The sequence below is a fragment of the Pyxicephalus adspersus genome, chromosome 9 (genome assembly GCF_032062135.1).
Source record: "Pyxicephalus adspersus chromosome 9, UCB_Pads_2.0, whole genome shotgun sequence".
In the NCBI taxonomy this organism is placed as follows: Eukaryota; Metazoa; Chordata; class Amphibia; order Anura; family Pyxicephalidae; genus Pyxicephalus; species Pyxicephalus adspersus.
In genome coordinates, this window is record NC_092866.1 from 1,098,948 (window position 1) to 1,122,479 (window position 23,532).

General features: G+C 45.8%; 1 protein-coding gene across 1 annotated transcript in view; it reads right to left on the reverse strand.

Annotated features, from left to right (window-relative positions):
• The window catches only part of ZC3H18 (zinc finger CCCH-type containing 18), a 46,688-nt gene extending 23,315 nt beyond the window's left edge, over nucleotides 1-23,373 (reverse strand). Inside the window, exons 1-9 of the mRNA XM_072423012.1 lie at nucleotides 23,223-23,373; nucleotides 19,082-20,000; nucleotides 14,838-14,922; nucleotides 10,752-10,894; nucleotides 10,395-10,484; nucleotides 10,047-10,204; nucleotides 9,694-9,726; nucleotides 3,423-3,534; nucleotides 2,379-2,608 (exon numbers count right to left, since the gene is read on the reverse strand). Coding sequence (XP_072279113.1) covers nucleotides 2,379-2,608; nucleotides 3,423-3,534; nucleotides 9,694-9,726; nucleotides 10,047-10,204; nucleotides 10,395-10,484; nucleotides 10,752-10,894; nucleotides 14,838-14,922; nucleotides 19,082-19,987 — 1,757 coding nt within the window. The 5' untranslated portion in view covers nucleotides 19,988-20,000; nucleotides 23,223-23,373. The remainder of the gene's footprint in view (nucleotides 1-2,378; nucleotides 2,609-3,422; nucleotides 3,535-9,693; nucleotides 9,727-10,046; nucleotides 10,205-10,394; nucleotides 10,485-10,751; nucleotides 10,895-14,837; nucleotides 14,923-19,081; nucleotides 20,001-23,222) is intronic.
• Nucleotides 23,374-23,532: the final 159 nt, after the last annotated feature.

Consider the following 23,532-nt stretch of genomic DNA (forward strand, 5'->3'; position numbering starts at 1 on the left):
TTTGTAACACCCCCACCCCAAAACATTACACCCCTGGCTAGGTCAATTTGTAACACCCCCACCCCAAAACATTACACCCCTGGCTAGGTCAATTTTATGAATGACTTTTTCAGGCGGAGATGCAAAGGGCTCAGAATATCAATGAATAGAACAAACATTTCCAGGGACCCGTTCAGTAACCACGCGGCTGTTTTTGGGTTACAATACATGGGCTGCCACCACCCAGCCTAAATGGAACAGTTATGGGTGATGAGGATGAATGAAGGATTACATATCCTACATTTACATTTCCAAAATCCCCTTTCTAAGCAAAGGACAAACAGAGCAAAAAGAGACTGCAAGACCCTAAGTGTGAATTAGGGATAACCTAACCACCCGCAGCGTCCATAGTCACAGAATAATATATAATGACCAGGAAGTATGGGGGGGCTCTGACTGCTGAGTAACAATAGGTGATTTATCCAGAACAAGCAGAAGGGGGCGCTATCTCCGTGCCCTTTCCTGGTTTACTGGGACTTTACCGAGCGTGACTTCACACAGCCAAGGGCAGAGAATGGATTTAGATGTTTATACAGGAAACAGTTTTATTTGCATTTACAAAGCTCTGATAGGATGACTACAAAAGGTTATATAAATATTTATATGTTTTGGGGGAGAAGCCAATTAATCTAACTGCATGTTTTGGGAATGTGGGGGTAAAGCCCAACAAAAACACAGGGAGAACCTGCAAACTCCATGCAGATAATGTCCTGGCCGAGATTCTAACCTAGGACCCAGCGCTGCAAAGGTAATTGTCCGGTGTGTTGGTGTAAATGTGACAGAGATGCAGTGTCAGTGTCAGTGTGTCAGTGAAGTCAGTTGAGCAGCCGCAGGAGTAAAGCGGAAAAGCCGGTGCACTGAGCCCATTAACAAACAATGAATGGGAGCCGCGTGCCGGAGGGAAAAACACAGAGACCTGCTGAGCGGCTACACTCAGGAAAGTACAATGCACATTGCTGCGGGGGAATTCACCAACCCAGCCCCTACTTATTACAGCACTGCAAACTTCCAGAGCAAAGTGAAAGTGACAGGGTGAATGATGACTACAAACAGGGTGACATCACTCCGCAATCTGCAGGATTTGGTGAAAATGAGCCTTACAATGAATAACATCTCCCCCCGCTGGACCAGTTGTACAGCAAACTTCCCGAATCACAGTCAACAAAATAGTTTATCATCATGTGAGGGTGAGAAAAGAAATGACATCACCACTCTCATACTGAAAATATATACTACAGGAAGTGACATCACCACTCCCCAGATACCAGTTCTGTATAATGTACTGGAAGTGATATCACCGCCCTCCAGATATAAGATATATATTGTACAGGAAGTGACATCACCACTCCCTAGATACAAGATATATATATTGTACAGGAAGGGATATCACCGCCCCCTAGATACAAGATATATATATTGTACAGGAAGTAACATCACCACTACCAGATACAAGTTCTGTATAATGTACTGGAAGTGACATCACCACCCCCTAGATACAAGATATATATATATATATATATATATATATATACACACATACATATATATACACACACACACACTGTACAGGAAGTGATATCACCGTCCTCCAGATACAAGATATATATATATTGTACAGGAAGTGACATCACCGCCCCTAGATACAAGATATATATATTGTACAGGAAGTGACATCACCGCCCCCTAGATACAAGATATATATATTGTACAGGAAGTGACATCACCGCCCCTAGATACAAGATATATATATTGTACAGGAAGTGACATCACCGCCCCCTAGATACAAGATATATATATTGTACAGGAAGTGACATCACCGCCCCCTAGATACAAGATATATATATATTGTACAGGAAGTGACATCACCGCCCCTAGATACAAGATATATATATTGTACAGGAAGTGATATCACCGCCCTCCAGATATAAGTTAGGCTTTGCTATCACCATATGCACTACCAGCAAAGTTTTCAGTCCCCTCCAGACAAAATGCACAGAGCCTGGACAATGCTCAACATTTCAACCACCGGATCCATCAATGAGAATTCTATAAAGCTGCTCCACAAAACCAGCATGCCGGCACTCATCATTGCTGTCTTCTGATTGGCCACATATCATAAGATAGGAGGGAGAAAGTTTCTTCGAGGGAGCAGGAAGATTGAGGCAACTTTAACAAATCCGGAGACAACCAAAACAATTCAGTTGTGGAATCTCTGTACAGTTATAATTTCACTTCCACATTCCATTCCTTTCCATTACACATTATTGTAAAAAAGTACAACCTGAATGCCTGGTGTGTGGAAAGACATTCAAGCTGCTCGAAGAATGAAAATCACTAACCTAGGCAGTAGAGGAGAGCGAAGCTTCTTTTCCTTCTCTTTCTCCTTTTCTTTCTCTTTTTGTCTCTCCTTCTCATCCCGCTTGCTTCGGTCGCGCTCCCATTCGTCTTTACGCTTTTGGCGGTCTCTGTCTCGTTCCCGCTCGCGTTCTCTCTCTCGCTGGCGCCGTTCTCTGTCTCGATCTCTGTCTCTGTCCCTCTGTCTGTCCCGATCCCTTTCCCGTTCTCTATCCTGAGAGAGAGACGATAAACATAAGGAAAACAAATACAATAGAGTCATCAGGGCCTAAAGAGAGCCTGTCACCTTCTCCTTCACAGGGTCTGTGCAACGCTCTCTCACCTTATGGTCCATGTCTGAGAGGAGGACCAGGAGGCAAATTATGCCGGAAAGTATAAGGGGGATGTGTAGACACACGGGTGTCAGTGATGCACACTTACATGAGGGCACAATAAAGGACACACTGAGTCACTGGGTGCATGGAAGCCACTAGATGTCACATAGACTGGAAGTGCATTTGGCTTCGCTGGATGACAATGAATCCTCTGGCATGAAGGACACAGGAGGGACAGAGTTACAAATAAGGATAATTATTAGGAGGGTCCAGCCTTGTTCACCGAGCTACAGGTCACTCTTCAATAGGAGGGAGCAGCAATAGGGGGACCTGTGACTGGGTGAAACACGGATGTGCCAGGGGCCACACAGCAGAGAGCACAGGTCACAGGTTAGCACTCCAGCTTTTGCAGCGCTGGGTCCTAGGTTAAAATCCCAGGCAGGACACTATCTGTATGCAGTTTGTGCTTGCGTGTTTTTTCTCCAGGTTTCTGCTTACACAGGGCTTTACTTTGACTGTCAGCAGCTGAACAGCATCGTGAGAGGGGAAAGAAGATGACTGTATATGTCTGTGGAGGAGCCTCCTCACTACGAATGTAATACAGATTCATGCTATACATAATATCATTGAGCAATACTACAGGTACTCTATAATACCTAATGAGCCACACAGGTACAAAGCAAACCTGGCAGTCTGATCAGTGCTTTCACTTACCCGATAGCGATATGGCTCAGATTCTGTGTACTGAACGCGGAAATTCTCATACTGTCCACCTCGCCAATATCGGTCCATCTCTAGGTCATAGTACGGATCTTGGTATGGGTCCCTAAAATAAAGTGATGAATTATTACAGAAAGGAAGTTTCTAAAATCATTTCTCAAGGATGAAAGGACAAGAAATCTGAAATATAAAGGGAAAGTAAAGCAATGCAATCATTGGGTGTAGTTAGAGCTGCACATAATGTGACCGGGGGGCTTTGTGGGCCATGACAGTCCCCAGGTTCTCACCCTCTGATTCCCCTTCCTCCCCCATACATCTTTCCAGTCCACCTGACAAGTTTAGATGTTCCCCCTCCACCACTTTGCGGGTCATGCCCACTCACCTTTTTGTTTTAGGGCTTCTTCCATTTTCTTCTCCATAGGTTATGATATTACAGCAGCGATGGTGGAAATTGCTCAAATTGGGTATAGCAGGGGTGACCGGTATCTGACCAGTCGAGGAGTGAGGATACCAAAGGGAATTCAGCCCATAGATCCATCCTCTGGAGCTCTATCCACAGAACACACACATCTAAGGGCCTCCATTATAATCCTACATAAGGTACTAAAGGAGTGCGAGCACAAATTTCTCGAGGACCCCTCTGCAGTTATACAACGCACAGAATTTTGTGTCTCCCCTACCACAATATACATTCAATTTGTTTGAGTCAAATGATCCCTCTCTGGCGAGTCCCTACACGGCTGTGCAAAATAGCACTTTTTTTGCTCAGAGGAAACTTTGGACATATAGGACCATTTACAAAACAGTGAATATGACATTTCCTCTTTTCCTGGTGGGATTCAATCACCGTCATTGAAACATATAGACATGAAATATTCCCATGAGGGAATGTCAGTTTTCTTGAGCCCAGAGTGTCAATATGAGGTGAATGGGTATAGCTGGATAAGTTCTGGGTTTGTAGCACTCAATGCCAGATGAAATAAAATCACATTCCATTACCACATTATACCCGGCTTCTCCTTTACTCCCCAGCCAAAAACCTGGCCTTGGGCCTACCATAGGGGACTGGTCATCCACTTTATTATAGGACAGTGCGGGGGCTCAAAGAATGGCTGCCAAGGCCAAGCACTACATCATGGGAGGGGGTCACATGATTGAAGGCTTTGGGTGTTTTGCAGCAGTGGCCCCAGGAGCACCAAAAGAGCATTGGGGGGGGGGGGGTACTTTACCCTGACCCCATCACTATGTCTTGAAGTTAGCCCAAACAATGAATGTCTGTTATGTGCTCTCATTAGATCTGTTATGTGCTTTGTTAGATCGCTTTAATAAGCCTAAAAATGAGCTGTTGATCCTGCCCTGTGTTCACTTCCTGTGCTCTTATATCAAAGAATTAAATCAAGCTGAGTACACACGTGCAATAATTGTCTTTCAAAACCCTTTCTAACGACATAAGACTGAGCTATGCATAAATGAGTGCTGGACATACAGCACTGTTCTGCTCTATTGAGGGGGGAGAATGACAAGGTGGCACCCCACTGTGCTCTCTCCCTGTTCACTTTTGTTATGATCTTTCCTCGTCTGTGGAACTGCCAGGGAGGTCGTCGATGAGCGCTGTACACATGCCAGATTCTCATCAGATATCAACCCTGAGGAGAACATCGAAAAAGAATCATCTAACATGTGTATGGATCTCCATGTGTCAGTCCTTCTAGTTTATTTTTGGGACTGCAATTATTAGTGTCAACAAAAGAAACTGCGCAGAGCTGACAGCATGTGCACAAATCGGAGTGTTTTTGGTGCACATAATCTATTTTCTTGACCTATGGGGTCCTTAAAGAAACCAACCATTGGCAATGCTGTATTCCAGTGATTCAGTGCAAAGGTTTTTTCTTGCCCTGATATGCACTTTAAGGATTCCAGCGTTGTAATCAGGTCAGAGTGCTTGGCATCCTGCAGGAAATTCTCTGTCACACTTTATCACACACAATAGACTTTCATTGTGGAATATTAATCCGCCTTCTCTTCCCTTTGCGTGGTCCTTGGGTGTATATTGGCAAGTAAACTTCCACTGTGTGTATACAGTCCCCACGTGCTCAACCTGTAATCAGCTTTATGGTTTTATCACCCACGTGTGGAGCCGATGACTCTCACAGCGTAAAACAGTCCAAATAGGACTGAAATTCAGGGATCATAAAAAAAGCTAAAACACATCATGTGACCAGCAAACAGCAGCTGCATTTATCATGTTTTGGCGGATGGTGTCCATAAACCGGGGTATTTTTACATAAAGTATGAACGTTGTTACAAACAAAACAAACAAAAGTAAATTTCCATTTTGTGACCAACTTCCAGTTGGTCATACTTGTTTTTTTCCATGTAGGGACAATATTGAGTTATCTATAATGCTGCCCTATATGGAAGTGCACACTTACCTTTCCCTTAATATCCAGACACTGAACTGCCCAAGTATGGGTGCCTTCCTCTCCATATGACAGCACATATGGGGCGAGGAGAGGTCTGTGCAGAAGAGGATACCATAGGTGTATGGAGAGGGGGGTTACAAGTTGTTGCCGAGGCATTTACCCATTACCAAACTCTGCATAGCCAAAGTTCACTTTCAAGGAGAACTTCACCTTTTCCTCACATGGTCCTCTAATAAACCCCCCCACTCAGAATAATATTAACCTTCCCTAATCCAGCAATTATTATTATTATACAGTTTATATAGCGCTGACATATTACGAAGCGCTGTACAAAGTCCATAGCCATGTCACTAACTGTCCCTCAGAGGAGCTCACAATCTAATGTCCCTACCGTAGTCATATGTCATTATCACAGTCTAAGGACAATTTGGGGGGAAGCCAATTAACCTAACTGGATGTATTTGGATTGTGGGAGGAAACCGGAGTACCTGGAGGAAACCCACACAAAGACAGGGAGAACCTGCAAACTCCATGCAGATAGTATCCTAGCCGAGATTCAAATCTGGGACCCAGCGCTGCAAAGGCTGGAAAGCTACCCACTGAGCCACCATGCTGCGCTAACTCTTGCTCTGACCAGGCCTAAGCCTGCTGATCCCCATACTGCATGCTACAGCCTGTGATAACTATGGGTAAGTGGTGCTCATGGTGGCCTCCAGCAGAGCCTCAGGGAAAGGATTACCCATTGGTATCAATAGGAACAGTATGGTGTAATAGGTGACTGGGTCCTTTGGGTGAGAATGTGTCGGTGTTTGCTTGACTTTGCTCTCCTAATCCCCCACAACAAGATCATTACATTCCATACCAAAGGGCAAGTATACTCTCTATGGTCAGATCCCCAGAAATATGTAATATGGGACAATAACTTACACTGGAGATGCCTAAACACCGTACACTAAACCTGTGTAAAGCAGACAACAGAAACTGAACTATAAATTTACAGGGCTGTCAGTTAACAGGACATTTTCAATGTGCAGCACAGTGGCTCAGTGGTTAGCAGTATGGCCTTTGCAGCGCTGGATCCCAGGTTCAAATCTCAGCCAGGACCATCTGCATGGAGTTTGTAGGTTCTCCCCGTGTTTGCGTGGCTTTTTCTGGGTACTCCGGTTTCCTCCCACATCTATGCAGTTAGGTTAACTTGCTTCCCTAAAAAACTGGCCACAGACTGTAATAATGACATATGACTATTGTAGAGATATTAGGTTGTGAGTTGAGGGACAAGACTATGGACTTTGTACAGCGTTGCATAATATGTCAGCGCTATAAAAATAAGATAAAATAATTAATGGACATGAGGCTGAGAGATGGCCTACTGAGCTCCTTAGCACTTCCTATATATACCAGATCATGACCAACTCATAAATAAATGAGAAAGCTACCGGCTGCTCCTGTACTACAAATGCTTGTTTTTACCCCAAGTACCAGTAATAGGGATTTGTACTTCCATATAGAATCCGCACCTTAGGCATCTGACCAGCAGGTCTGCATTGTAAGGACACAGAGTGCCAACTCACAACCTAGAGCATCCGAGAATAAAAGAAGGTGCCAGGGAAGCGAGGGGTCAACCAAGATCCGGTGCCCCTATGGATACTGGTACCCCTGGCAGGAGGGACCCAAATGGAGGGGTAGTTTTGTAGTTCACCTAACGTTAAAGGGCAATTTTGCCAGTGCCTACATCAGTGTGTCTCTTTTTCTTTTTAATAGAGGGGAAGCCTTGAAATAACTTTCAGAGACCCCCTTCTATAATTACTATACCCACAGTATATTAGTGTGGTGGTCAGTGGGAACAATTCCTCTTACATTGGGAAAAATGTCACCCTTACAAATAGCCAAAAAGATCATTGGGGTCACCTAAACTGACCTGAGAGGCACAATTGCTCATTGATCAAGGAACCCTCAGCAACCTCTGGATGAACCCTGGCCAATGTGTCACCCCAGGGCTGATACCTCAGTCTAGGAAGTGGTAACCCTCATTGAGCTCCCTAAAGGCAAGAAGTACTGTGATCTCTATAGGAGGTAAAACATACCCGTAAGTGTGACAATGCCATGCTGCACTGAGAAAACATGACTGGTACACTTTAAAAAGCAATGTGCCATCGTTCACAGAAAAATTTCCATCTGCACTCCACGCAGCACACAAGGACAAACCTTGGGAAGGGGAAGATTCCTTTGATTAGATAGTTAGGGTTTAGTTACCCCGGTTTATGGTCCCATCAGACACAACACACCATAAAAATAATAATACACAAGTAATAGGTCACATGAGGAGTTTATGGATTTGGACTCGTGTTTGAGCTGTAAAAAGTCTGACTTCCTCTACAAAATGAATGAAAAAGGTGGAGCACGTGGGCGTTGTGCACAGCACGAGGGATGGTAAACACGCTGCAGAATATTCTTCGCTCCTCACGGTTTGTTACATTAGCATGTTGTAGTAATTGATATGTAACTTCCTAAAGATGGACTCCAGGATCCATTATATTCCTCCTTTACTTCCCTTCCTCATTCTCCAATATACAGTAAAATAATCTATTCATGCTCTGTGACATATTATTCCCATCATCAGTGCTCAACCCAGAAATTTTTTTAAGCCGGGTGGGAAGAAATTGTAGGCAGGTGGCAGCTCCTGTATTGTGATCAAACGCTTCAGTAACCACCCAAAAACACCGGGTGAGTGCTAAAAACTGCCGGGTGGTGCGCCCAGCTAAAAGGGCCTGGGGAGAACCCTGCATCATGGTACAGGTATATCGGGCTGCTAGAAAGAGGGAACATCAGGGACACCGACCTTCCGTCCTTCTCCTATACAGTTGCCTGATGGAACTACAAGTGACAAGATGCATTGGAAGATGGGAACTAAATGTAGGCAGGGCCAATTCATACTGGCAAAGAGGGAGCAATCAATGAGGAACCGCCATAGCCTGGGCCCTCCTGCAGGACAGCTGGAGGAGAGGTGGCAAAGGAACTAAAATCAGATCTCTGCAGAGGAAAACAAGGAAACATTGACTTGATTGAAGGCTGAAAGGAAATTCACTCCATATGAATTATCCTCCCCGAGAATTATTCATTCATAACTGGGAAATAAAACCCTGAAAGTTCTGGTAAATCTATTCAAAGAAACCCTTACTGATCCTGCCAGAAATCCAATGCTGTCCTGCACTCACTGAGTCTCATCAGGCCTCTGGCATTGTGTTGTCAGCTCACAACAGGAAGTCAGAAGCTCTCTGGATTTCTGACAGATCATTGAGTATTCTCCAGTATTGCATGGCCTATTTAAAGGTCTAATAACTGAAGAGATGTGTATGTATGGCAGAGGTGTTCTAAATGTTATTTTTACCCCGACTTTCTCTTTAAAGAGAAATATTTTCCCATTCTGCATTCTCCTGACTTGCAAAATATAATTACCTAAATCTTCCATCCAGGTTACTCATTGCGGGGTATCAGCCAGTCCGCCACTACAAATCTGCCATCTGCACTTTGATACCGCCTCTGAAATCTCCTCATTTGGATCCTTAGAGGGCCCTCTACTGGACAGCCAAGAGGAATTGTCTGTGTTATACAGCCAGTGAGGTGGACAGGAAACGATAATGGTGGTGACCTTGGAGTTCATTTTTATTGGAATACCAGCTCTCAGTTATAGTGGATGGGGGGGCCAGGGGGTCAGCTGTGATGCATGAAAACCGCAACAGAAAAAACCTTCATATAAAGAAAACTAAAGCAGCCACCACATCTGCAATGAGTTACATTCTGCTTGAGTTCAGAGACATTGAAATAAAGAAATTGACACTCACCCTTGTGTTATCGTTTCTCTAAACTCCACTTCCCTAAAAAAAAAAAAAAAAAAAAAAAAAAAAAGAAATAAAGAGACCCTGTAACAAAGCAGAATGACAATTTCCCCAGCATCGTCCCCTCCCGAGCCATGAGCCTAAATCTGCCAGCGTGGGAGGAATGTCAGAGCAATACGCGGTGACCGGTTCTCTTTGGGTATAGAATTCACCCAATGCGTCCTCTAACTTGACCTCAGTTCAGCTCAGGTTCTCTTTAAATATTTTCGGTTTTGCTAAGCTGTGAATGTTGACGGCTTCCAGACATTTTGCTCTGACATTCACTCGCTACATGGATGCATTTTTGCCCCACAACTCACCCGCTCTCCCGCACTTCTCTGGTGATTCGGTAGTTCCAGTCCCGCAGGTAATCATTCTCTTTATCAAACTCTCGCTCGTCCTCGCCGATGGTGACCGTCAGTCGCTTCTCCTCAAAGTCCGGCTCCTGCTCTTTCCGTATGGTGGCTTTCTTCAACACCTGGAGCAGAAATCAGAAAGGGGACATTCACCGACTGAGCGGACCAATCAGAACATAGCGCTGCAATGTAGTTTTGTAGGATTGACGATTTAACGAAGGGGGGAGGCCAGATTTAGGTCCCGGACTGCTTTGTGACCCTTTTAAAATCTAATCCCAGAGGGACCACAGAAATACCCCACAGATACCCCACCTCCTTAGCGTGTCGGAGTCCTCTCTCCCAGGCGCTCTCTGCTGGTGGTTCCAGAGCTGGAGGAATCATCTCCTCATTTACCGGAGCCCCCTAAAAAGACAAAAAACATAAATGTTACAATCAGGGTCAGGATGTCATAAATGTTACCAATGAAGGGGCTCCCATCATCCCTGTGCTGAGCTCTCGGGTCAGTACCCCTGTTGTACGCATCACAAGGGGCTTCCCCCATCCCTGTCCTGAGCACCCGGGTCAGTACCCCTTGTACCCATTAAAAGGGGTAAAACCTTGGGATACGGTTAGAAAGACAATCAGAGGGTAGGTGGACGTTTCGTGGCTCTCCATGGAATCACAACTTACCCACGGGTTCTGGGGCAGCGCAGCTCCGACAGGGGCGGTACCATTGGCAGAAAAGGGGTCCGGTTTGGATATGAGTGAATAATTGCCCTTATCATTCATGCCCGGGTGTATAAAGCGGCAGCTCATTCCCCAGGTGCAGTTTCCTGTAAAACAAAGTGGTCATATCAGTCATGTGATGGAAATATTTGAGGTCCAATCAATCACTAGAGGGTTCAGGTTATTGACCCCCCACCCCCTTTTCCCCCCATGGGGGGTAATAAACAGGACAGGAAGAGAGGGGGCAGGAAAGCTCAACACTGCAACATCAACATTTGTTTGTTCACTTTAATGGAACCTACATTCTGGACGTCCCCACACTCTGGGTGAATCTTCCCTAAGGGTGTCCCCTCACCACCCAGACACACTCCCCCATTTCTCTGTGCTGTCATGGTGCCCCTTGCTCCCTCTGGGGGTGACTATAAGTAACTGCACGGACACACTGCATACAGTGCACGGTTGTCACGGGCCAAGGAGCTTACACTCTACACGTGGGAAGAGTTATGAAGAACTTGTAATGCTTTTTTCTTTTATTGCTACATTCCCTGTTTAGACGGCACTGGCGTGTCTGCAAAAAGTAATTTGAAATGAAAAAAATTTGGGGAACAACAGAGAACAGCAACCGGGCCACGCGCCAGCCAATGAGAGGCCCGGAAGTGACACGCAATGCCGTCCAGCCTGAATAGGTAAATCAGAGGGCCTGGAAGGGCCGAAAAATATTCAGGGCGGAGCCTGGTAAGAGGGGGCGTGGCTAACCTGAAGATCTTACCTGCTTAATCCCTTTAGTATCCAGACAGCAACCCAAGAGGACATTCACCCTTTCTTTCACCCCCTATCAAAAGTGAAAAGTTTCCAAAAAAAAACAAGAACACCCAAAAATGTCTTCTGGGAATGAAATAACTAAAAATTAGGCCAGATAATAAAAATCAACAAGACGACGAATACAAAGCATTGAAATACCAGGAGCACAGAGCATCCGGTTCTGGTAGCCCAACATGTTTCTGGCACCGGGGCCCAGAGCAGTTAGAGCACAAACTCAGGTTATCAGAGCAATGAGCAAGAAGGTGACACAACTGTCAGCAAAACTGCATTGGTGAACACTGTGAGCATCTCACAATGTACATTAGAAGCTGCAACAAGAGAGCCTGCCTTATTTCCTGGCTGAAAGGTGTCCAGCATCATCTAGCCCCTCCCTCCTTAGCCTGATTGCCCCGCCCAGTTTATTGATAGGATAGCTCTGGAGGCTCAGCATCTCATGTGGGCGTTACCCAGGGCGGTCTGCATGCAAATACAGCCAGCCTAGGACCGCCCATTCCCCCAGACCGCCAGCCATCATGGCTTTATTTTCCCCACAAAGTAGCTGCTGATAATTGCTGGGTGTTGTCCTCCAATGAAATATTCATTGTTCAGATTTATAAGTGAAAGTACAAATCACCCAGCCAAAAATAACCGACACACAAACTGTTTTTAGAACTGAGGGACGCTCCCCTGCTCTCCACCAATCAGAACGCAGATTCTAATGACAGCTGATGCAACCCCGGACTGTTTGGAAATAAAAATAACTCCGCGTGCAAGGAAAACCGCGCGGAGACATAAGAAAGTGTGAATCAGCCGGCAGGAAATGACATCACCGCTCAGGTATGTGCCAGAGCTGCCGTGATATAAGAGGACACCGCGCCGACCTCTGACGCCAAAACCTTGCAAAACATAAAAGGAAGAAAGAGATTTCAACATTTGTGGAATCACCGACGCAGCTTCATCATGTGTGAGAGGCCGGTCACATGGGTTCAGCTGCCGGACGGGCACACGGGATTGGCTGGCGCTGGTTACATACATGTTATATGTGCAGGTTACATGGGAAGGTAATGCAGCATGGAAGGAAGGGGGGAAGCGTTACTACTCTATCAGCATTCTATCTGTATCACAGGCCAAGCTGTCCAACAGATGGGCCACATACAGAGGTTTGGGGCCATTCCTATAACGCTGCATGTTGTTTTGTCATCTCAGGCCGTCCAATGAAAATAGCTGAAGGCGGAGAACACAAATGTCACATCAAAGCAGTGGAGGCAAACATAGAAGTCTCAGCTCAGGTAAAACTACTTCCTGTCCGGGAGTGACAACAGAGTTTGCAGAATTTGGGTTGTCACGATTACAGGCAGTGGGCACATACCGGATCTACTAGCAGGATCTTCCACTTATAAAACAATGTGGAAATGTCTGAGCCAATAGCAAACAGATTATTATACCCACTTGTGGACATTTGGGGTACACCACACACCCACAAAACAAGGGTAACACAAGGGGTGTATGTTGTGTCCTCCTCACCCCCAATACAGAGCTGGAGGAGCTGCAGATGTCACAGACTGAATGATCTCCACAAACACAGAGATACAATGTAACATCATCAGCTTTCTATCATTTCCCTGCAGACCTAGGAGATGGGCTGCCCCCTACAGGTGAGGTCTGGTAATGTAACATCACCTTTCTATCATGTCTCTGCAAAACAAAGGGCCCGGCTGCCACCTACAGGTGAGGTCTGGTAATGTAACATCACCTTTCTATCATTTCTCTGCAAAACAAAGGGCCCGGCTGCCACCTACAGGTGAGGTCTGGTAAGGTAGCATCATCACCTTTCTATCATGTCTCTGCAAAACAAAGGGCCCGGCTGCCCCCTACAGGTGAGGTCTGGTAATGCCACATTACCTTTCTATCATGTCTCTGCAAAACAAAGGACCCGGCTGCCCCCTACGGGTGAGATCCGGTAATGTAACACCACCTTTCTATCATGTCTCTGCAAAACAAAGGACCCGGCTGCCCCCTACGGGTGAGATCCGGTAATGTAGATCATTTCTCACAGATCTAGGAGATGGGCTGCCCCCTACGGGTGAGATCTGGTAATGTAGATCATTTCTCACAGATCTAGGAGATGGGCTGCCCCCTACAGGTGAAGGCCAGTAATGTAACATCACCTTTCTATCATTTCTCTGCAGATCTTTGAGATCGGCTGCCCCCTACAGGCGGGGTTTGGTAATGTAAGATCATTACCTTTCTATCATGTCTCTGCAGATCTAGGAGATGAGCTGCCCCCTACAGGTGAGGTTTGGTAATGTAACATCATCACCCTTTTTATCATGTCTCTGCAAAACAAAGGGCTCGGCTGCCCCCTAGAGGTGAGGTCTGGTAATGTAACCCAACAAAGTAGCATCACCACCTTTCTATCATTTCTCTGCAAAACAAAGGGATCGGCTGCCCCCTACAGGTGAGGTCTGGTAATGTAACATCATCTCCTTTCTATCCTATCTCTGCATATCTAGATCGGCTGCCCCCTACAGGTGAGGTCAGGTAAAGCCACCCAACAAGGAGAATTTTCTTTTTAAAAATGTGTTCCTATAACCCTTTATTAACCTGTAGTTTACCCTGACCAGCACCTAATAACACATTATTCCCCCTCTCTGTCTCTCCTTTGCTATTTGCTGCTAATTGTTTTCATTTCTATGAATATTTAATTTTTTTTATTTCTTTTGTTCAGTAACTATATGTCACATTACAAGAAATATTTACCTAGTAACACTTTCTTTGTTCATTTTGTTATTTTAGTTTTTGTCTTTACCTGGTCAGTCATCAGCTGACATATTAATCCCTCAATATTCATTCTACACAGACAGCCCAGGGAGGGAATAAAAAACAAAAACAACCATAATCCTAAAGCTGAACTCCAGGGACATTCCAAAAACTACCCTAACAATGGGGCTTTCCTCCCTCCTCTGCAAGGGTATACGGTAATTCAATTTTAGAAATCCTCCTGATGCTAAACCAGTCATATAATAATCTCTACCTTCCTAAAAATTCATATAAAGCACCCTGGCAAGGCTTCAGGATCCCAGCAGAAGGAGTGCCGACCATTCATCCCATGTAGGAGTGTGACCAGGTTCTGTATCTGACAGTCCAGGATTTTCTGCCCTGCCAATGGGCATCCAGGGGGCGGGGCTTAGGGAAGAAGGGCGTGTCACCACACAAATGCATTAATACGATTGGACAACAGATCTTTACCTTTTATGAAGAATCGGCAGGTCATTCGCGGTCTGGTTTTCCTGTCATTGGGATCTTTCACCTCCCCCTCCTCCAGATCATCATCCTGAGATGAGAAAAAACAAAATAGGAGATGTGATCAATACCAAAGAAAAACAACTAAAACCAAAAGAAAAAAAAATGAAAAGCCCAATAAAGATACAATAAAAAAGGGGAATTAACCTTTTCTCCAACACAAAAACAATTCACACAATTTCTCTGTTGTACTTTTTTCTGCCACAAGATGTCCTCAGTCTGGTGCACCGGCAATATTTAACCCACTTTCCCTGAGCCCAGGTTGTCCTGGACCAACCCCCCAAAAAACTGTGACTGGACACTGGAATGAGAAGCAGCACAGTGTTGAGCTCATCTCACGGCTCTTTTTTCCACCCTGCTTCCTGTCAGCACTGAACTGATTGATGTGCAGAACCCACAAAAGGCCAGGACTAATTCAAGGACTTACACCACATGTATTTAAATATGTAATAATGACATGGATAATATTTTGTGTCTTTTACATCTGTCTAGAATTGGGCAGAAAGTGAACCAATCAAAAAGAGGGGGAAAAGCCTTTAACTATTGGCCCATTGCATTCATCAGGACTGGAGGAACATTGAAGGAGAGTGAGGAGATACTTTCAGGTAGCTATGTGCAGCATCTTGCCCCCTCCCCCCCAGATAGATCATCTAGCATTGCATAGAGAAGCATAGCGACTCAGAGATCACAAGAATAAAAAAGAGATGTAATGAAAATTAGCATAAAGATGTTAATTAGGGAATAATAAATACGACAGACTTAAGCGTTGAAATTATCTCTTTGGGATCAATGGGAGGGGGAATTTAATTATCTGCTTTATGTACTGCTAGATTGTAAGCTCTTCTGGAAAGGGTCTCTTCTCCTGTGTCACCATCTGTTATCTCTCATTTTCAACCTCTATTTAATGTACAGCGCTGTGTAATATGTTGGTGCTATATAAATCCTGTTTATTAATAATATTAACGTACTATTAGCAGTGTGTTAGGTGTTTCTGTACTGCAGCCATAAGACTTAGAAGTGACAATGGCGACATCTAGTGGCAGAATCCAATACCACCTCCTAAATATAAATGTCCCAGGGGCACCTCGGGTGACACCTAGCGTCAGAAATATATACGGCTTAAAAATACAAATTTCTGCATGGCAGCAAATCCGATCCAGGGCCCCAGTGCCGCAAAGAGCACCGAGCTACCATACAGTCTGTGTACTAGCATGACGAATTCTGGTGCTGAACATTTAAATGTCCCCCCAGTCACACACTATTATACATTTATATAGCTCTGACATATACCGCAGTGCTGTACAGAGAACACTGAGCCAGTCCCATCAGTCTCTGTAGTCCCATCAGTCTCTGTACAGAGAAGCTGACACTCTAATGTCCCCCCACAGTCACTCACTATTAATATACATTTATATAGCTCTGACATATACCATAGTGCTGTACAGAGAACACTGAGCCAGTCCTATCAGTCTCCGTACAGAGGAGCTGACACTCTAATGTCCTCCCACAGTCACACACTATTATTATACATTTATATAGCTCTGACATATACCGCAGTGGTGTACATAGAACACTGAGGCCCTCCTATCAGTTTCTGTACAGAGGAGCTGACACTCTAATGCCCCCCCCCCCCACAGTCACACACTCATTTTATACATTGATATTGCTCTGACATATACTGCAATGCTGTACACACATTTCATATAGCAGACACTGATCTGCATTCTGTGTTTGAAAAGGTCGATGTATTTGCCCCCAGCAGTGGTTCTCCTGTACTATATATAGCTGCATGTGCTGTGCATGCAGGGGCTGTCCCATGGTATAGAATAACTCAGCACAGAGTGGAGGAGACCTCTTCTTTAAAAGCCCAATGAAAGACCTTTTTGCAGTGCTGTATTTTAGGATCTTTAAGGTGCTTTGCAAATGTTTTACAATTCTTTTTATTCTAGTAGGAAATATTTCCTTCCCTCTAATGTCAGGGCTATAATATAGATCAGCGACTCCCAACCAGGGTTCATGCAGGGGGCGCTGTGGCTTCATTGAGCAGTGAGCAGTTTGTGCCTCTCAGGACAGTTAGCTCATTGGTGTCACTTTATCTGTAAGGGTGACATTCTTCCCACTGACCATCACATGTTAAAGTATTATAAAAGGGGTTCCATGGAGATCTGAAAGTTATTTCTGGGTTCTCTCATCTAATGGTGACCCCACTGATACAGAGGAAGTAAAGCAGCGTCTGACCAGTCATGTTCAGGCAGTGAGGTCAGACTCATGAGATGGCAAATCCTTCACACCCTGAATGGAGGTCACTTCCTATCTCAATATTATTTATTCTCTATCTAGAAGCAGCAATGATCTATAGCTGATCTCTGAAATAAAATGCTGACCCCCCAAATACTAATCTCACAGCAAAAATCATAACCAAGATGAAACATCTCACATGGGTTCTCCTGCCCGATTCCTCTCCCCTGGGTGAACTCGTCTGAAGCCGGGGGATTATTTATCCAATGTTTCCTATAGCTTTCACTGAGCATTTCTTTATATTTTAGGAAGGGGGCATGGCTTGTGCATGGCTAACTAAAGATGTGATCCCACCATGCTCCAGTCAGAGCATCTTCATTTAGGGATATTCCCCATACATTATGCCAACTAAGAAGCACATTGCCCCTACCACACATTGTGGGACATTCTGCCCTCCAGAACTGACTTGGAAGCACACGACTCGCCTGGAGTCAGAGCCATTTCCCTGCCTGTTCCCTGTGCTGTCCCAGTGTTCCTGTCTGTGGTTATCCCTGTTGCTTCCAGTGTCTCCTGTCTCCCCAAATGTGACAACCGTGGCCTGGAGGAGGGCAATAAAACGGCACCTGCAAGGATGTCATAGAGCAGACCAGTGTTCTCCACAACCTCTTTTAGCTGGGCGCACCACCCAGCATTTTTCGGTGGTTACTGAAGAGTTGGGTCACAATACTGGGGTCACCCACCTACAGCTTCTTCCCACCCAGCTTTGAAATATTGTGGGGGGAATACCACAAACCCAGCAGGCAAGTATGTCATTATATAAGGTGCATTCTGGCAAATACTGAACAAGCCCCAGCAATTCTGGGGCCAGTCCAAGGTGAACATTTACTTTCATAAAAAGAATTAACAGTGCTGCATATTATGTGATGCTATATAAATCCTGTTTAAAAATAATATAAAAAAAAAATAACTATTAAACATGTAATTATTTTTAAAAAATATTATTATTTGTTCACAGGGGGAAAGTATTATTACACCCCCAGGCTCCTGTGTGCCTAATAAACTTAAAGAAAACCATGCACCCTCCCTCCACACACCCACCTGATACCTCCTATAAATGGAATTACTGATATACAGATACAAACAGGAGACACATTACCAGGCCTATGTGCTTCTGCAGCATGTCCGCCCAGTCCTAGAACAAACCCGGCCATACCCCAGAGTTCTAATATATACAAAAAAGGGGGGGGGGGGTGCTACCATATACAAAGGGAGGGGGGTTGCTACCATATACACTAAGGGTGGTATTATATACTACGAATCTGTTGCAAGTGGGGGGACCCAGCTACTCTCTATGTAACTTGTGACCAGTTATAAGAACTTGCGTAAAAAAGGGGGGACCCAGGATCAGTGGCTGCTAGGAAGTCTAAGGCTACATACACACGAGGATTCACAGACGAGGATGATCGTAATGAAAGTGAAAGAAAGAGAGAAGAGCGGGGTGCCGTTCCATCGTTCTGCCCTTTCCATAGTGCTGTATGTACAGAGCTCGTTCATGCATTGTGCAGTCTTGTCGTTGGAAAGGATTGTAAAATAAGTGTGCCCAGCCTTAATATGGACACCTGTATGTGTTATTAGGGTAAATAACATTTTATGTACAGCCAAGAGGAGAAATGTAGGTGTAAGGTGTGCTAACCAGACTTGCAGCCCCGGAATATTCCTGCAATGACTATAAAATACTGAGCTTTGTTCTTCTATCACCCCCCCCGGTGCAGAGTCCCTCATCTACCTGACCATTAGCTGTGTGGAGAACACCGGGTGGTGATCTCTTTTCTGCAGCCCAGGTAATGGGAATACAAGCAGAGCAGCCAATGTTACAAAGCAGAATATTGATCGGCTCCACCTTGGCAGAAAGTAAGAATGTGTAAGCATAACGATATACAAAATAAACTCACATCAATCTCCCCTTCATCGATCTCTCCATCGTCCTCTTCTTTCTTCTTCTCCTTTGGAGCTTCTCCATCTTTCTGCTCCTTGCTGGGCTCCTTCACCTCCACAGGTGAATCTTCTTTCTCTTTATCGTCTTTCTCATCTTCGTCGTCACCAACAAGTTTTTCCGATTCCTCTTCTTGGTTTGGAGCCGCCGGTTCCTCCGGCACCTCCTCGTCATAATCCAGTTCGTGCTCATCCAGTTCCCGCAAGACGGAGGAGGCCTCGTCCCTCAGGTCGTTGTTAGCGTCTTCGGCGGGGGATCGGAGCTCGTCTCGAGTGGGCTCACTGCCGGGAGATTTGATCTCACTTAGACGATCTTCGTCATCCAAGAGAGGAGATTTAATGGGACTTCTGTCTGGTTCTTCGGGATTACAGGGAGAGTCTGGATTGTCTTTGCTTGCAACATCCAGCAGCTGGTCTTCCTTTGGAGAATCATCGATGGCTTTGGAAGTTTGATCCGATATTTCAGTTTCTTCCATCTTCGGAGATGGATTATCCCAGGGCATGGGAGAGCCCTGCTCAGGGGAGTCCCTGTAATCAGGCGAATCTTTACTATCTAGGAAATCGCCATAGGAAGCTTTAGGGGACGGATTCTCCCAGGGCATAGGGGAGGCTCGGCTATCGGAAGAACCTTTATTATCTAATGAATCGCTATAGATGGCTTGGGGGGAGGGGTTCTCCCATGGCATGGGGGAGTTGGATTCTGGAAAAGCCCGATCGTAGGGAGAACGTTTATTGATCAGCAAGTCGCTGCTGTTCTCTTCTCGGTCCGATGAGATGTCTCTGTCCTCGTCTTCATCGTCTGTCAGGTCCGGAATGATTTCCTCAGGAGAAAGGGGATCTCGTTCAGGACTGTCGGCTGCAGCCATGGGTCAAACGTACCTGAAAAAAAAAAAAAAAAGCCATTGAAATAAATTACAGAGAAGGTGAACGATAGGGAGAACCGAAGTTTAGTGATTGCTGAATGGGATATCAGTGATAAAGTGCAGAGGTCGCACTGCAATGTCTGGTCAGAGCACCTGTGATTGGATGTGATTGTCAATGCTCAGCCAATACAACAGATCCAAGGTGATAAGCAGCGGACGACAGAGAATGTTCCCCGAGGTTCTGATTGGTTGTGAATTGATAATCAATATCGATTGATTGTACACAAGCTGTGCCATGTGCATGATGAGGTCATCCGGTTCAGTGATCTCCATGACCCCTTTTAGCTGGGCGCACCTCCTAGCACTTTTCAGTAACTACCCGGCTGTTTCTAGGTCACAATATCAGGGCTGCCACCCACCTACAGCTTCTTCCCACCCAGCCTAAAGGAAATTCTGGGTTCAACACTGCGATTGGACTAGCAGAATCCTGTATGTTATACATTTATATATTGCTGACATCAATGATGTGAAGAGGATTCCTGTGCCCGGCCATCATGCTGCAGGAAAGAAGCTTGGCCCCCTGTGTGGAAGCAGCGGTCTCTCGGCTAGGACCTGACATGCATCCTGTTTAGAGTTCTCAATTATCAGGGAGGATGAGGATTTCAGGTTTATAGTTGTGACTCCTCACGGATGTGTCTGATCTCTGCAGAGAGCTTTCACAGAGGGTTTTTTTTCTGCAGGGGACGGCCCCTACTCTGTGTAAACCAGTTTTGTATTATGATGCATTGCGGATAGATACATGATACTTGATGTGCAGGGTTTTTAGGCTGATTGGTTAGTTGGGTGCTAAATTATGAGCAGATCTGCTGCAGGCTGAATTAGCCCTAAAATGCCGTTATTGTGTCCCTGATGAGAAGACCCCCCTTACCCTCATTTGTCCTGTCTGCCACCGTCACAGTACACATAAAATCCAAAATGTTACCGTTATCAGAACAGAGAGGTGATTGGATGCATTGACAAATGAAAAAAAAATCACATCCATTGTGTTGAGTCCCCAGGACAGGAAGTGAGGGGGAAATCTCCCCAACAAGACAAGAACAAGGCAGGCTGGTGGTTATAAGCCTATGGTTGCCCCCTCCTCTTAGATTGTAAGCTCTTCAGGGCAGGGTCTTCTCCTCCTGTGTCTGTCTGTCATCTGCACCCCCTATTTAATATTCAACGCTCTGTAATATGTTGGTGCTATATAAATCCTGATTATTAATAACAGGGGGCGGCAGACTTATTGGACCATTTAGGATTTTTCTGCTGTCAGAACAATATTTTTACCTTATTTAATAAGAAAAAAACAAAAAGCTTTTTCAATATGACTGGCGGGATCACCAGATATTTTCACTGCAAACACTTTTCTGTATATTTTAAAAGCAGCAAAATATTTAAGCAAGATGCCGATTGTTTCTTTTTGGGGGGGAGGCGGAGCTTTAAATCAGAGGAATCTTCATGAAAACAAACAGCGCGATCTCTGCTGTGATGTCACAATCTGACCACGGAGCCATCAAGTGATTGGAGGAGCAGGGGCCGGGCAGGGGTGACCGCTCACAAACTTCCAAAGATTTGGCTGCAGCAAACTGTTAGAGGGATAAAATCAGCATCATATGTTGCAACTCCCCGGCCTTTGTGGCAGCTGCATTGGTATGCTTTCAATTTGGTGATCCTGCCAGTAACACACTTCCTGTCAGGAGACAACAATTGTGTACTGTATCTATGGAGGAGCTGGGCCGTCATCTTACCAGGACTACTGAATACCTCCCTTCACATAAGCAGCTGGAACACGGCTTGGCGAGTCTCCCCTGAGGTGAAAAATCTGAGAAATATTTCTTGATCCGTCTACTCAGCATGGCAGCAGCACCGTCACCCCTCGGTAATCCATCATTCTGCTGGACTACAGTCATCTGTAGCAGTGCAGTGTGTGCTTCCAGTGACGTCAACATAGTGCTGACCAACAGCCGCGCACAGGGGGCAGGCAGATCAGAGGGTCATGTGACCACTGGGGCTGAATAGCATGCAGACTGTGCACCCCAAATACCTGACCTGATAATGAACTTTGACCTCGGGGTGAACCTGAATGGATAACAAGCAAACCTGTTACCATCGTATTACTCGTGGGCCCCCTGTGCCGGTGATGTCACCTGTTAAAAATATTGTGGGAGGAGCCAGATGTTGGCATTCTGTAATTCAGGCAACCAATAGGCAGGAAAGGTTGGCAGATGACCACCAGGGGCAGAGGGTGACATTTACTGGTTGTCAAAAAGAACAGGTGAGAGGCGGAGTCTGGTGGATGGGTATAAAGAGGGGGGAATTATTATTCAAATTAATGCAAGTCTATATATTAGATGATGCAGCACTAGCAGAGGGCGCCCTCAAAGAGCACCTGTCATGCTGGGAGACAGCAATGGGCCAGGGAACAATACACAACAATATCATGGGATGTCATTATAGCTGCAAAACAAAACAGGCCATGATGGGGGCCTGGCATCCTAATGACCGGCTAGTAAAGAGCACCTGTCAGAGGCCCAGCCTGAGGTGGTGATGGGGGGGATGGTACTTACCCCATTCATCTGAAATGTGCCACCAATAAATACCCCCCATCTACCCCAATAAAGAGCACCTGTCATAGCAGCCCAGCCAATAGGAGGGTGACAATGCTAGTAGCGCATGTTATAGCGCCCCAGCCAATAGGAGGGCGGCAATGCTAAGAGCACCTGTCCACACACAGGCTCATGATACTGTGTATTGGTGGTGACCCCAGTGATCTCAGTCTGGCACATTGGGCCCTGGATTGGTGAGGCTGCAGAAGGGAGGCCAATGGAAGTCTTTGTTTCGTGGCATTGAAGAGAACCTGTCCTGGAAGCCGAGCTCATGAGGGGGAGAAAGGGAACTGAACTTACCTGATCCATCTGCAATGTGCCCCCAATATTTACCCCCTCCCCCATAATAAAGAGAACCTGTCACCACACACAGGGCTCAGCTATCACGTCGCATGCCCTGTTAGGGCTGCTAATAATCTCTGCATCGCACCAAGCCAGCCTCTGCAATGGCCATCCTGCGGTGACAGGTTCTCTTTGTACATGGCTGCCCGGGTCTGTGTACAGCTGAGGGGGCTTCGTGTGACCTCCGGGGCGGTGGGAGTCCTTGCAGAAGGTAAAGGGTACATAAAGGATTATAGGCGGCGCTATGTTACCTGAGAGGAGGAGAAGAGGCCGGGCTCCTCGCTCACTGCACCGGACCGACGATTCACCGGATCCTACTGCTGTTGGCGCGGCCTCCACCTACGTCATCAACGCGCGACCCAATACGCAGAGCCTGCCCATTTACAAGGACACGCCCCATCTCGATGCTTGCAGTCAACGCAGTGTAAACCACGCCCTTCCTACTGCCTTTCCGCCTGAGGCACCGTCCAACCCCGCCCCCTCTTTAAAGAAACATTTACTTCCGGTTTGCCAGAGATCTGACCAGGAAAGGGGGTAACCAGGGGCAACGGCAGCGTGAGG